General features: G+C 45.6%; 1 protein-coding gene across 1 annotated transcript in view; it reads right to left on the bottom strand.

The window, feature by feature from the left end:
* Positions 1 to 1,573: 1,573 nt before the first annotated feature.
* The window catches only part of LOC147111814 (protein THEM6-like), a 61,450-nt gene continuing 47,857 nt past the window's right edge, over positions 1,574 to 15,166 (bottom strand). The window contains exon 4 of the mRNA XM_085999074.1: positions 1,574 to 2,180. Within this exon, the coding sequence (XP_085855200.1) occupies positions 1,953 to 2,180 (228 nt within the window). The 3' untranslated portion in view covers positions 1,574 to 1,952. The remainder of the gene's footprint in view (positions 2,181 to 15,166) is intronic.

The raw sequence follows: 15,166 nt of genomic DNA, 5'->3' as shown, positions 1-15,166 counted from the left end.
CTCCTTCCACATGACTTTCAACAGTTTGGTGAGGTTTCCTCCCATGGACACTCATTCTCTCCTCTGCTGCATTTCATCCAGAACCATCTGACAGTTGACATTCTTTAAAAGTTCCATAAAATCTCAAATGAGACATTTTAAACCACTAAGACTACATTTAGTTTTAAAGAAGGTTCACCACTTACCTGCTGCTCCCCCAGCCTGTGGCTGACGGTTTAAAGTGAGAGCTGATTTTAACAACTGCACCTGAAGTTCTTTCTACGACTCACCCACTACTCCCATGTTAAGTGGAAGCTACACCAATACCAGAGTATGCAAATGATCTGACCCCACAAATGATGGTTGGGGCCAACGCTGTCGTAAGAACAGGTCAGTAGCGTTTCTTTGGGGCAACTATCTGCACACAATTTTGAAGCCCTGTTCTTTTCAACAAGGGAGATTTTCAACTTTGACCTAAAATAGGTACAAAGTTGGCGGTTTTCCCACAGTGCTGGGCCCAGGTCACTGTCAGGAGACCTGAACCATTTTCAGGTTCGGGACTCATGAATTTTACCTCCTGTTGCCAAACGGGCACTCTGCTGCAGCTCACCTGTTTTGGACAGCAGAATGTTGGTTGGCTTCTGCACAGCCATGGCTGAAAGACTTTTGTGGGGACAGGAGGATCATGAATACTTCTCCTGGCCCTATAAAAGTCTTTCTTAAAAAAAACCCAAAGGATTACCTTTTCCCTGAGTGGCCTCCAGTGATCCCCTTAGGGTAATGCCTGGTACAACTGGGACTAGCATGTACGGTGCATGTACATTAAAATTACATGTGGGGTCCTACAACCTCAATTTGCTTATTTAAACAGTTGTTCACCTGTTTTGGGCAGGAGTACTGGGTAACCATTTAAAGGACTGCCAGAAAATTAAATCCGGCAGGCAAATGGGTGTCCAAGGTGTTCACCAGATTTTCCTCTGCCTGTTTATTCAAGCGGGAAGCAGGTAGCTAGCAATTGAAAACCCTCTCCCTCTCAATGTATTTTAGTGTCATTTAAAAAAAAAATTGTTTTTATAGGATGTGGGCGTCGCAAAGCCAGCATTTATTGCCCATCCCTAACTGCCCTTGAGAAGGTGGTGGTGACCCACCTTCTTGCGGTTTGTTACAACTGAGTGACTTGCTAGGCCATTTCAGAGGGCAATTAAGAGTCAACCACATTGCTGTGGGTCTGGAGTCACATATAGGCCAGAGCAGGTAAGGACGGCAGATTGTTTCCCTAAAGGACATTAGTGAACCAGTTTAGTTTTTATGACAATCCAATAGTTTCATGGTTACCATTATTGATACTAGTAATTATTCCAGATTTATTTAATTAACTGAATTTAAATTCCCCAGCTGCTGTGGTGGGATTTGAATTCAATTCACGTCTCTGGATCATTAGTCCAGGCTTCTGGATCACTAGCCCAGTGACATTACCACTATGCTACCGTTCCCACTGAGCCAGGTGTGGCAGCTAGTGGCATTGGAAAATCATATTAGAGCAATAGCGACAGACATCACAAACAAAAGGATTAGATTGGGCTTTGAGGGAAGATGTGGCGGATATAGCAATTTTAATAATATACATTGAAGATCTCCAAACATCCAGAAAATTATTAATATAATTTCCTCAAGTTGTACATTTGTCTATTTAGCAATAAAATCTCACAAGAACAAAAAGCAGAAATACAGATTCTGAGGAATGTACTATCTGAGGTCACTGATTTATAATGTAAAGCTCACAGCAGTGATTTTAAACATTTCCTTTGAAACACAAAATAAATTATTTGGTAAGGGGCTTAAATAAAATGAAGCCTAGAGCAGAATGTTGAAACTACAGCAGTACACCACTGCTAATACCACCACGGATCTCTACCGTTCCTGGTTTCTTGATAGTTTGCCCAGGGCTGTTTGGTGTTGATGGGGAGATCCCTTTATGCTTTCAGCCTCGCGCTGCTGGCCAGGTTGTATTTGATCCACAGCTGTACCTCTTCAGGAAAATCTGGGCATTCCACCTTCCTCTTACACAGGAGCTGCAGCAACTTGTCTGGGGTGCTGTACAGTACGTTCTGTCGACACAGCATGGTGGCACACACAAAGCTGTCCCTGCAGGAGATGAACTCCTGCTCGATATAGAAAGCCTTTTCATCCCAGCAAAGAATCTGTTGGAGGGAGAATACACATTTCAGCAATAAAACAGTGACTGTGTTGCCACAATAGGGCTGATTCCATGCGCCCATCACAGAGACATGCTTTCAGGGAGTGTGAACCAAAGACAGATCCTTTTGTTTATTATGTGCTTATATTTTTAAACTGCAGCAAAAATCACCATTTCCATACCGAACTGCTGTGTTAGAACAGATGTCCAGCAATTGAAGTATGTGGAATGATTTACCCTGAAGTGCAAAATAACCCAAACCGTCCAATCAACTCTAATGAGAGGATTGCATCAGGCAGCAAACTCACTAAAGTCTATTCCAAGGCAAGAGGAGGAGCAGTTTATGCAAAACAGACTCACAACACAGCAGCTATGCTTGATCTGGCTGTGGCAATTGTACTGTAACGAGCATGTGTCTCACAGGTCACAGCATTTGAATAACCAGATGGAATTTTTTTTAAATTCATTAACAGGATGTGGGTGTCGCAGGCAAGGCCGGCATTTATTGCCCATCCCTAATTGCCCTTGAGAAGGTGGTGGTGAGCCGCCGCCTTGAACCGCTGCAGTCCGTGTGGTGAAGGTACTCCCACCGTGCTGTTAGGGAGGGAGTTCCAGGATTTTGACCCAGCGCCGACGAAAGATCATCGATATACTTCCAAGTCAGGATGATGTGTGACTTGGAGGGGAACTTGGAGGTGGTGGTGTTTCCATGCGCCTGCTACCCTTGTCCTTCTAGGTGGAAGAGGTCGCAGGTTTAGGAGGTGCTGTCGAAGAAGCCTTAGCGAGTTGCTGCAGTGCATCTTGTAGATGGTACACACTGCAGCCACGGTACGCTGGTGGTGGAGGGAATAAATGTTTAAGGTGGTAGATGGGGTGCTAATCAAGCGGGCTGCTTTGTCCTGGATGGTGTCGAGCTTCTTGAGTGTTGTTGGAGCTGCACTCATCCAGGCAAGTGGAGAGTATTCCATCACACTCCTTACTTGTGCCTTGTAGATGGTAGAAAGGTTTAGAGGAGCGCAGATATCTCAGGGTGGCGGGAGGGGGGGTGGTTGTGGGGCTGAAGGAGATTACAAAGAGAGGAAGGGGTGAGGCCATGGAGGGATTTCAAAACAAGGATGAGAATTTTGAAATTGAGGCGTTGCTTAACCGGGAGCCAGTGTAGGTCAGCAGGCACAGGGATGATGGGTGAACGGGACTTGGTGCAAATTAGGACAAGGGCAGCAGAGTTTTGGCTGACCTCAAGTTTACGTAGGGTAGAATGTGGGAGGCCAGCCAGGAGCATATTGGAATAGTCAAGTCTAGAGGTAACAAAGGCATGGATGAGGGTTTCAGCAGCGGATAAGCTGAGGCAGGGGCGGAGACGGGCAATGTTACGGAGGTGGAAATAGGCGTTCTTAGTTATGCTGTGGATATGTGGTCGGAAGCTCATTTCAGGGTCAAATATGACACCAAGGTTGTGAACAGTGTGGTTCAGCCTCAGACAGATGTTAAGGGAGAGGGATGGAGTCAGTGGTTAGGGAACGGAGTTTGTGGCGGGGACCGAAAACAATGGCTTCAGTCTTCCCAATACTTAATTGGAGAAAATTTCTGCTCATCCAAACCTGGATGTCGGACAAGCAGTCTGCCAATTTAGAGACCATGGCAAGGTTGAGAGAAGTGGTAGTGAGGTAGAGCTGGGTGTCGTCTGCGTACATGTGGAAACTGACGCTGTGTTTTCGGATGATGTCGCCAAGGGGCAACATGTAGATGAGAAATAGGAGGGAGCCAAGGATAGATCCTTGGGGGACACCAGAGGTAATGATGTGGGAGTGGGAAGAGAAGCCGTTGCAGGTGATTCTCTGGCTTTGATTAGATAGATAAGAATGGAACCAGGCGAGTGCAGTCCCACCCAGCTCGACGACGGTGGAGAGGCGTTGGAGAAGGATGGAGTGGTCAACCGTGTCAAAGGCTGCAGACAAGTCAAGAAGGACGAGGAGGTATAGTTTACCTTGTCGCAGTTACTAAGGATGTCATTTATGACTTTGATGAGAGCCATTTCGGTACTGTGGCAAGGGCGGAAACCTGATTGGAGGGATTCAAACATGGAATTGCGGGTAAGATGGACACGGATTTGGGGGGCGACAACACGTTCAAGGACTTTGGAGAGGAAAGGGAGGTTGGAGATGGGGTTGTAGTTTACAAGAACGATGGGGTCAAGGGTTGTTTTTTTGAGGAGGGATGATGATGGCAGATTTGAGGTAGGTGGGGTCAGTATCGGAGGAGAGAGAACCATTAACAAAGTCAGCTAACATGGGAGCCAGAAAAGGAAGTTGGGTAGTCAGCAGTTTGGTGGGAATGGGGTCAAGGGAGCAGGAAGTAGGTCTCATGGGCAAGATGAGCATGGCGAGGCCATGAGGGGAGATCAGAGAGAAACTGGAGAAAGATGCGAGTTCAGGGCTAGGGTAGGGGGGAACCTTAGAGGAAGTTTGGCCCGGTGGGCTAGGGGAAGGAAGGGAAGTGGCAGAGGCAGCTGAACGGATGGTCTCAATCTTAGAGACAAAGAAGTCCATGAGCTCCTCACACCCCAAGAGTTACTGCCTCATTTTACGTTTAGACTTTGCAAGATAAAATCAGATGCACTAACTGACACTGGCAACCATGGTCAGTAACATTAGGAGATATAGAACAGAAATAGTGCAGGGATTCAATATCCAGGATAGAGCAGATTTTTTCAATCCCTCATGGATAAAGATATTTCAAATGGCGTGAGCATGCACTGGAAGCAATATACAAAGTGTGTAAGGTACCTTGCCAATGCAAGGAAATCTACCCTTCTCTTGTCAGCAGCAGAAAAGTGGATGGAAAACGGACCGATTTCAGTCACAAAACCACAGATAATGGGCATCTACATGTGTTCTGAAATCAGTCTCCTCTCAGACATTTGATAAAACTACTAAGCAAGATTCCTTTTATTTTTCTTTGGTAGCTTTATTTTGTCTTTGTAAAAACTAGAGATTCATTTTGAAATGCTGAATGATGTATCTGCATTTAAAGTTGATGACAAACACCGTGATGTTGTAGTGAGGTACCTTGCCACATATAAGAACACAGAAATCAGCACACGAGCAGTGGATGGAAATTGGACTGATTTCAGTGTCACACAGCTGCCCTTAAAGTCGATGGCAAGTACTTTGATGTTGTAGTGAGTCACTATGTTAACACATTGAGGGACAAACTAGTAGGCAGTGGATTCTCCTTCCGATTCCTCCCTTAGTTACTACCTGCCTTCAGCGGCGTTGCCCAGTTACCAAAAAATTAAAACACTCCTTTGCTCTTAGAACATTTACTTCAAGAATGGTAGCTACAAAGATGTAGAACCAGTTCACCTGCATGTTCCCTTTAGGATAAACTCAGAATCCAGTTACAATGTCTCATGCATACAGGAAACTCTCATTTAAACAGCACCTAAATATCCAGAATTCTCTATTAACCGGCAAAATTCATACTCCGAAAACAACACCTCAATAACCGGAAATGTTGCCGAGTCCGAGTCTCCCATGGTGGCTGAGTTAGTCAGTGGGGGTAGTTCTCCAAACTGCCACTACTCGGCTTCTTGGCGCTGCCGGAAGTCCGAACACCTCAATAACAGGAGTCTGACTCTCCCGTGCTGCCGGTAGTCTCTTCCGATCCGCCATTTTTCTGTGTGTCTCCTGCGCTGCTGGTAGTCTCTCCCCGTGCATTTGTTGAAGTGCATGATCCTGATGACCCAGCTGGCATGGATATTCCTGATGAACCAGCTAACTTGGAATAAGTGTACAGTCAACTACAGTACTGTATACAGTCATTTACTGTAAGTTTTGTGGATTACCCTCAACTAGCAGTACTGTACTTAATCAAGCATCTGCCACCATCCATTTAGCACAACATTCTGTAGGTGAGTACCCAATTACTGTATACTGCATATTTCTTGATTTTTTTATTTTTGTTTGTTAAGAATAGCCTCGGTAGATAACCCTCTCCATCATCTGGAATTTTTAATCAACCGGCACCATCTCAGTCCCGTCGGTGCCAGATACCAGAGAGTTTCCTGTACTCTTAATTTAATAGAAAGAAAAGAAAGACTTGCATTTATATAGCACCTTTCACAACCTCAGGACCAAAGCACTTTACAGCCAATGAAGTACTTTTGAAGTGTAGTCACTGTTGCAGTGTAGGAAATAGCTTTTACTGTGCTTATAATTTTTTTGAAGATTAAATTTATTACACTTTTTGTAGGAGAATTTAGGGGTGGGGAATGAGCAAACAAAATTCACTGTTTAGAAAATGAACAATGGTTTATTTACATCACGTGAAAGGAAAATAAAGTGTTTTTGCTTTTTCAATAATGGAACGTACCTGCATCAGAACTGCATAGAGTTTTACTGAAACACTGGTGGATGTCTTGTGGGATTGCTCATATTGTCAGATGATACACTGTTTTACAAGGCCAGGACTGTTATACCATGTAATGCACAGAGTATTATTCTACTGCAAAGGTGAAGCAGTGTTTAAAATGGCCTGTCACTTTAAAGCTGCAAGGCTATTTGCTGTGAATATGCACATCCTCCTTTACTTCTCACTCACTTACCTTCTTCCTTCACTTCTTGCCTGCTCTTGTCCTCCTCTTTCACTGTGGTGGCGTTGGCTTTTCAGCTGGAGCAATTTATTCTAATCCTATTTTCCAGTCCTTTCCCATATCTTTTTATATTCTTCCTTTCAAAATACTAATCCAGTTCCCTTTTAAATGAATATTTTTGGGGCAGATTTTCCTGCATCTGGACTATTGGATCATCTGGACACAACGAATACAGGAAAATCTGGTGGGGAGGAGTAAATTAATGGACAGAATATCATCAAATCCTACTAGCTCAATTTTTCTCTATTCACTGTTTTCTCTAATCCAATAGCCGCAGGAACAAAATAATTTGCCCCATAAAGTCTGCATCAATAGCCACTTCTACAAAAAGTTCTACAATTCACTTGCGTGAAAAAAAAATTCTAACATCCCCTTCACTCTTCTGCGAATAATCCGGAGTCCATGCGCTTGTTACTGATTTGTTGGCAAATAAAAACAATCTTTCACTATTTAACCTCAAAAACTTTGCATAATTTGAAAACTTCTCAGAACCAAGGACGCTACTAACAGAGGTAAGCGTCACTAGAATACTAGCAGTTGGCAGCACCACGGAATAGAGAAAAATCGAGCCGGTAGGATTCGGTGATATTCTGTCCATTAATGCACTCCTCCCCACCAGATTTTCCTGTATTTGTTGTGCCCAGATGATCCAATAGTCCAGATGCAGGAGCAGGAAAATCAGCCCCAAAAACTTCATTTAAAAGGGAACTGGATTATTATTTTGAAAGGAGGAATATAAAAAGATATGGGAAAGGACTGGAAAATAGGATGACGTCAGAAGGTTATGGGTTTAAGTTTCACAATAGTTTAAGTACATAATCTAGGCTGACATTTAATGTAGTGCAGTACTGAGGGACTGCTGAATCGTCAGAGATGATGGCCGGAATTTTTACCGTGGAGTTGGGTCAGGTGCGTGCAGGCTAAACTATCAATGATGGGTACTCAAAGGTAGAGGCTGCACCCCGATTTTCTGATGCATCCCTGCATACTCTGGTGGAGGCAGAGAGAACACGCAGGGAGGTCCTATTCCCTGCAGATAGGCGCAAGAGACCTCCCAAAGACACCAAAAGGGCCTGGCTGGAGATAGCAGGAGGGCAGCAGCAGGGATATGGTCAGGAGGACCTGGATCCAGTGCAGGAAACGATTCAATGATCTCATGAGGTCAGAAAAGGTGAGTGCAATGTCACTCACCTTCATCCTGCTGTGCCTGTCAACACATCCCCAACACTCTGCCTTCCCAAGCCTACACCTTCACATCATTCCTCACACCTAAATACCTTCCAGGTCCACCCCTCTCTATGTACATACTCATATCCCCGTCTGACTAACCACCCCTCACACTCACCCTCATCCTAATGCAATCATAGCAAGAAACACCACAGTAGAAGGCCATTTGGCAATGTCAAGCCACTCCCTCATAGTCACCCACGACAGATGTACCCCATCCATTCCTTGCACTCATTCCATCACTCTCACTCAAAGTTTTCTTCTTTCCCTCCTTGCAGAAGAAAAAGAGCCCAGAGCGGGAGAGGCAGAGAACCGGAGGTGGCCCTCCAGTATTCACCTAACTGACACCAGCAGAGGAGGAGCCCCGGAGATATCTGGAGTTGCAGAGCTGCTGGGGGTGAGAGATGGAGAGAGGGGGACATCCCAGCAACCTGGTGACAGAATTACATCTCATACAGCCACATGGCATATAGCGGTCACTCATATCATGAATGATGTCTGTAGCCTGTGAAATGCCATCTTGTGTATAATGGTAATGTACCCATTCTTATTATAACACTTCTAATTCATCTCTACTGTCCCACAGGTCCATCATGTGGCCCCCCACTGTCTAGCTGGAGGAGGAAGACGATGACTCTGAGGGCGCGACAGAGTAGTGTTGTCACCTGGTGTGTCTCACTTCACAAGTGAGCAAGAGCAGATGGTGTTGACAAGGATAGCAGTGGAGACTCCTCGCCGGAGGGCGCAGGATGCTCCAAGCTCTGCCGAGCTGCATGCAGAAGCTGAGCCTTGTGGGGCCATCGAGGAAGAGGTTGATCTTGGAGAGGCAGCAACAACTCTGGCTCTGGCATCTATTGCAGCCACGATGTCTGCAAAATGTGCAGAGAATGGAGGAGTCCATCTCCAACATGAGCACCACCATGTTGCAGGTGATGGCGATGATGTGCTGTTCCATGGAAAGGATGGCCACCTGCATGGAGCAGTAAATGCGCCAGTCACATGAGCACATGCTAGCTATGGACAACAGATGGCAGACGCTCATAGACCTCATCTCTAGGAGGGATATAAACTTGGACGCTCATCGCCCCACTACTGTGCAGGGAAGTGCAGGTGGCCCATGAGGGAGATGACGGTGAGAGAGGACATGGAAGTGGGGGCTCTTCTCCCCAGTTGCCTCCCCCTCAGTCAGAGCCCCACATGCTTCCTCAGATCCCGATGGCCGAGTCTGCCCCTGCCATTGCAGGAGGAACAGACTTTGGCAGGGCCAGCACAGGCTACAAAACCCAAAGGACATCCGCCAAAAGTGTCTAACGAGTCGTAGCAGGGAAATGAGCAGCCTGCCTCCAACTCTGCTGAAGCCACAGTGGCTGCACCTCGTAGAAGCACTCGGAAAAGGAAAAAGACACAAAAGTAGATGCATAAGGGTAATCTTAGTGTTAAGTTTCAGTTCTTTTGAAGACACAGATAAATGTATTTTTGCACCACTTTCCGGTCTTCTCCATTTTTGCCTGCTATCTTGGAAGTGGCTTTGTCACTTGGAGTGAATGGTGAGACATTACTTAACCTCGAGCACGGGGGGGGGGGGGGGGGGTTTGGGTGAGAGGAATGGCTTGCTCATTGTGCGGACGTTTTGTGGTGTTGTTTGGGGGAGTTGGGGTGGGATGGGATTGTGGCTTCTGAAGCGCATCTTCAGCATGCCTATTGTTTGCTCTATGACCCAGCTGGTGGACATGTGACTGTCATTATAACGCGCCTCGGCCTCAGTACTTGGTGTCCTCAAGGGTATCATGAGCAACGTCTTCAGTGGCTAGCCCTCGTCTCCAAGCAGCCAGTCGGTAAGTCTGTTTGGAGGTGCGAAGAGCTGAGGGAGGGCGGACTGGCGCAGCACGAAAGAGTTACGACAGCTGCCAGGGAATCTGGTGCACACATGCATGATCTTTTTATGGTTGCAGACGAGCTGCACATCGAGGGAGTGGAAGCCCTTGCGGTTCACAAACACTCCTGGATGATCTGCGGGTGTCTTGATGGCCACATGTGTGTAGTCAATGATGCCCTGCACCTGTGAGAAGTCAGCCAGAGCTGCAAAGCCGAGCGCCCGCTCAGTAACACTGGCTTCATCAATGGCAAAGTTGATATATAATTGGCTGACTTGTGAAACATGGCATCGGTCACTGGGGTGATGCATCTGTGGGCGGCCGACTGAGCGATCCCACAAATGTCTGCTGCAGATCCTTGGACGGAGCCCGAGGCGAAGTTGAGGGCAGTGGTGACTTTGACAGCCACTGGTAAGAAGTGTCCACTAGGACCTCTGGGCAGCAAGTCTTGTTCCAGCAAGCTACAAATGTCTGCGATGACTGGCAAATGTCTGGCACGATAGCCTGAGCCTCCTGAAGCACTGCTGCTCAGTCATGTTGAGGAAGCTCATCCTCTGCTTATATACCCTGTGTTGGGGGTATCTCCTCCGGCGTGCTGCAGCCCTGTGGTGCCCCCCTCTCTCTTGTGGCGCATTAGGTCGTTGAGGAGAAGGCTGCTGATGTGGCTGCCGCTGCTGGTGGTGGGATTTGTCTTGGTCTGATTCTGAGGACCAAGGTGAGACAGTATAAGCAGCACCCATGCTGATATAGTAGATGGCAGGTAGAGTGGAGATCAGAGGGCCAATCCCTCAATGTTCTGCTACTGAGTAGCAATGTGGCGAGAGTGGCTTCCGAGGTTTCAGAAATTACCTGCAAACTGCTGACACCGAAATCTGTGGACAAAATGGAGTGAGAAAGAGCCTTTCCATGAGGCAAGTAATGAGGTGTAATGTTGGAGTATTTGTGTTTTTCCCAGCTCTCAATGAATGGACTCGTTAATGGCCACTGAGCTTCCGCCTCCCCTTCACAGGCGAGGTACCCGAGCTGCGTGAATCCCGTGCTCCTGCAGTAAAAGTCAGAAGCTGTCGTTAAAAACTCTAAGGGTCTCTCAACAAGCAGTTAATGACTTGAATGAGGTCGCCCACTTCTGCTGATCGGGTCAGTGTTGCACCTTCAAAGCCGCCAGAGTTAAATGCGCGAGGCGGCAGGTTCCTGATGCGCTCGCAATTTCCAGGGATTTTTACTGTCGACCCACCCCCAAAACCCGCACGCTCGGCAACGGGAAAATTCCGGTCAATGTATTTGAGATAAGTAATTAAAACTAAGGCATAGTCTACCTGCTCCGCTGAATGTAAAAGATTCCATTGCACTACTCAAAGAAGAGAAGCGATTTCTTCCAGAGTCCTGGCCAACATTTCTCCCTGAACCAGCATCGTCAAAACAGATCATCTGGTTGTTCATTTTTTTTCTTCTATGTGTTTTTACTACTTGTAAATTGGCTGCCACATTTATCTATGCAACACCAATCACTGCACTTCAAAAGTAATCAATTGCTTTCAAAGTGCTTTGGGATGTGCTGAGGATGTGAAAGGTGCTATATAAATGTAAGTTCTCTTTTCTTTCCATTAGATCCCTGTTTACCTTGTATGTTCTAGTGAAAAGACCCAGTTTTGTTTATTCCTTTTTTTCATAACTAACCATTCATTCCTGGTAACATTCTAGATACCCTTTCCATGGCTCAAACAATCCTATAATGAGGTGCCTGAACTGAACGTAGTATTCTAACTGTGGTCTAGCTAATGTCTTATACAAATTCAATATCACTCCTTGCTTTGAGATTCAATGCCCTTACACATGACACCCAGAATTCCATTTTAATTTTAATGGGATTTTCTACATGCATTTACACCTTTAAAGATGGGCACCCAAAGATCTCTTGGTTCCTCTACTCATTAAGGATCTTAACATTTAGGGTACACTTCCTTTCACTATTTTTCTCAAAATGCAACACTTAACATCTCTCTGCTGAACTGTATCCGCCCACTCTGCTAACTTATCCCTCCTCCTTCACTGTTCTCTCTCTCTCTCTCTCTCTTTCACCTCCTTCCTTCACTTCCTGCACTCTCGCTTACATTCCTCCACCACTTCTCATTGCCCACAGCAGACAGACACAGGCTGACCACGCAGCACATAAGACTGCTTGGGCAGATGGACAAGGAGGTACTCTAGGAAGGCAAGGGTGGGCATAAACATTGGTTGGGAAGGCAAACAAGTGGGCTGAGAAACAATTGGAGTGGCCAGAAGGATGAAGAAATATTGGCAGACAGGAGAGCAAGCTGGGAAACACTTGGGCAAGAAAGCATTCAGAGCTGCTGAGCAGGCCGAGAGGTACTCCGAGTTGGCAGGTGAACGTGCAGGAATCAAAGCATGTGCTGAGCAGATTTGCAAGTGAGTAGGCAGGCTGGGAAAACACTCATGGCAGGTAGACAAGTGGGTGGACTCAGGATGGCTGAATAGGAGAGGGAGCGGGCAGGCTGAAATTGAATGTTCACCTGCACTGTGTTGGTAATTCTATTTTTGATCACAACCCTTGCAATGTGTGAAATTCTCCTGTAGCGGATGTTTCGTTGGAAGAATCCGATAAAAGGCATCATAAGAACATAAGAACATAAGAAATAGGAGCAGGAGTAGGCCAATTGGCCCCTCGAGCCTGCTCCGCCATTCAATAAGATCATGGCTGATCTGATCCTAACCGCCAATCCACTATGACAGGACTATCTCCTGAATCGAACAGCATTAGACACACGAAAACAGGAGCAGGATCAGGCTACACGGCCCCTGGGCCCGCTCCGCTACCCACAGGGCCATGTCCGATCCGAACCTAGACTCATGTCCAAATTCCTGCCCGCTCCCCGTAACCCTTAATTCCCTTTACTTCTAGGAAACTGTCTATTTCTGTTTTAAATTTATGTAATGATGTAGCTTCGACAGCTTTTTGGGGCAGCATATTCCATGGACCTACCACCCTCTGAGTGAAGTAGTTCCTCCTCATCTCAGTTTTGAAAGAGCAGCCCCTTATTCTAAGACTATGCCCCCTAGTTCTAGTTTCACCCATCATCTGGAGCATCCACCCGATCCTACCCCTTCATAATCTTATATGTTTCAATAAGATCGCCTCTCATTCTTCTGAACTCCAATGAGTAGAGTCCCAATCTACTCAACCTCTCCTCATATGTCCATCCCCTCATCCCCGGGATTAATCGAGTGAACCTTCTTTGTACTGACTCGAGAGCAAGTATGTCCTTTCTTAAGTATGGACACCAAAACTGTATGCAGTATTCCAGGTGCGGCCTCACCAATACTTTGTACAACTGAAGCAATACCTCCCTATTTTTATATTCTATCCCCCTAGCAATGAAAGCCAACATTCCATTGGCCTTCTTAATCACTTGCTGCACCTGCATACTAACCTTTTGAGTTTCGTGCACCAGGACCCCCAGATCCCTTTGTACTTCAGTACTTTCAAGTTTCTTGCCATTAAGATAATAACTTGCTCTACGATTTTTTCTGCCAAAGTGCATAACCTCACACTTTCCAGTATTGTATTCCATCTGCCAAATCTCTGGTGGCAAAGCTAAATGTTCCAGCCAGGGGTGCTTGCTGCTTGGTCTGCCCGTGTGTGGGGAGTCTTCTCATCTTTCTGATTATGGAATGTATTGTTGCCATTTGTGGCCTGCAAAGACCTTAGCTTGACATCCGACCCGACTGTCAAAGTGAATGCGCAACTCAGGCACTTGTGCAGTAATCCCATTATTGCCAAATCCGCTCTGCAGTATAGAAGTAGTGATTTGGGGAGTCTGCACGTCTATGAACAGCTACAGCTTCCATTTAAAAAAAATGTTTAAAAAGATTGGGAGGTAGTAGAACCAAAGTGTGGTTCACACAATAAAATTTCACTGCTTAACTTCAGTTTTTGTAGTGCCTTTCTTTCCTAATGACATTTCAACTGCAAAGTTAAAATCAAAGTGAAAGAGAATTATATCAATTTAGTTATTTTTGGCAAGTCTCACCATTTACATCAGATTGTAAAGGAGCTTTAGTGAAATGGATTCAATTCCAGTAATGACTCATCTGAAAAAGCTGGACAAAAGTAATTTCACACCTTATACAATACAATAGGCATCAGGCATGTTGTTCAGTACAATAGTCACTGTCAGGAAGGAGATCACACTTAGCTTAGTAGCTTACTGAAAATGTAATAAGAATTTTGAGTTTCTTTCATTCATCGAAGGAGTTCTATCTGTACTAATATTAAAACCAATGAAATTCAACTAATAGCTCAAACTCGTGCACTGCCAGAGCACTTTTTCTTAAACCGTAGCTGAAAATTAGACTTTTACAGGTTTATCTCCTACTAAAAATAAATAAAAGGACAATCCTGGGAAGAGGACAGAATCTCGCCATGACTGATGTGGGCTGCAGCTAATTAGGGTGGGCTGCAGCTAATTAGGATGTACTAAGTCTGCAGCAGAAAACCCCCAACCCAATAGTTCAAGCCGTAACCAAGCAGTCTAAAATAAATCCCAGCCTCAACTTTTTGAAGTGAGGTCCAGAAAGTGTGGCTGGTGGCTAAAGGCTCTTCTTCTGATATATTATATTGTATGTATATGAGAGTATATACACAAGAACAGACCCCTTGCCCCTCTCCACCAGAAAAATTGCAGGCTGAACCAATTTCATACTGTATTTTTTGGTTCCCCCCCACCTCCGCAATTTTCATCTGAAGAGACACTCGCATATGCCTTTGGCTCACTACTGGTATAATGTTAGCAGAGACAGTGATGACCTTTTGTAAAGCAGCCGTCTACATGTCTCCAAAAAGAGAATTAGCCATCAGGGGTCAACACTTAGCAGTATTGGCACTGGGATTTCAGGAAGATATAATGGTGTGAAATTTTCATCCTCTGTTCACTTGGACTGTGAACACAGCAGGACAATTATAGATTCTGTCCGTCCAAAATTTTGACCAAGAGAACATCTTAAGCCATTTAACATCAGGCTAAAGTAGAGATGGATACAGCTCTGTCACTGCTGGTGCAGCAATGTGAGGTGCTCAATTATTAAGAGCATATAAGAGACATATGGCACAACACTAAGGGCGGACACACACACACACACACACACACACACAGACACACACACACAAAATCTGTGGATGCAAAATTTGCCACCTTGCCTTTGAAATGGGATACTCGA

Source organism: Somniosus microcephalus, chromosome 10, assembly GCF_052327205.1.
Source record: "Somniosus microcephalus isolate GS21.2 chromosome 10, FLI_Smic_1.0, whole genome shotgun sequence".
Classification (NCBI taxonomy): domain Eukaryota; kingdom Metazoa; phylum Chordata; class Chondrichthyes; order Squaliformes; family Somniosidae; genus Somniosus; species Somniosus microcephalus.
Note: the sequence above shows the minus strand (reverse complement) of the source record. Positions and strands in the feature narration are given on the sequence as shown.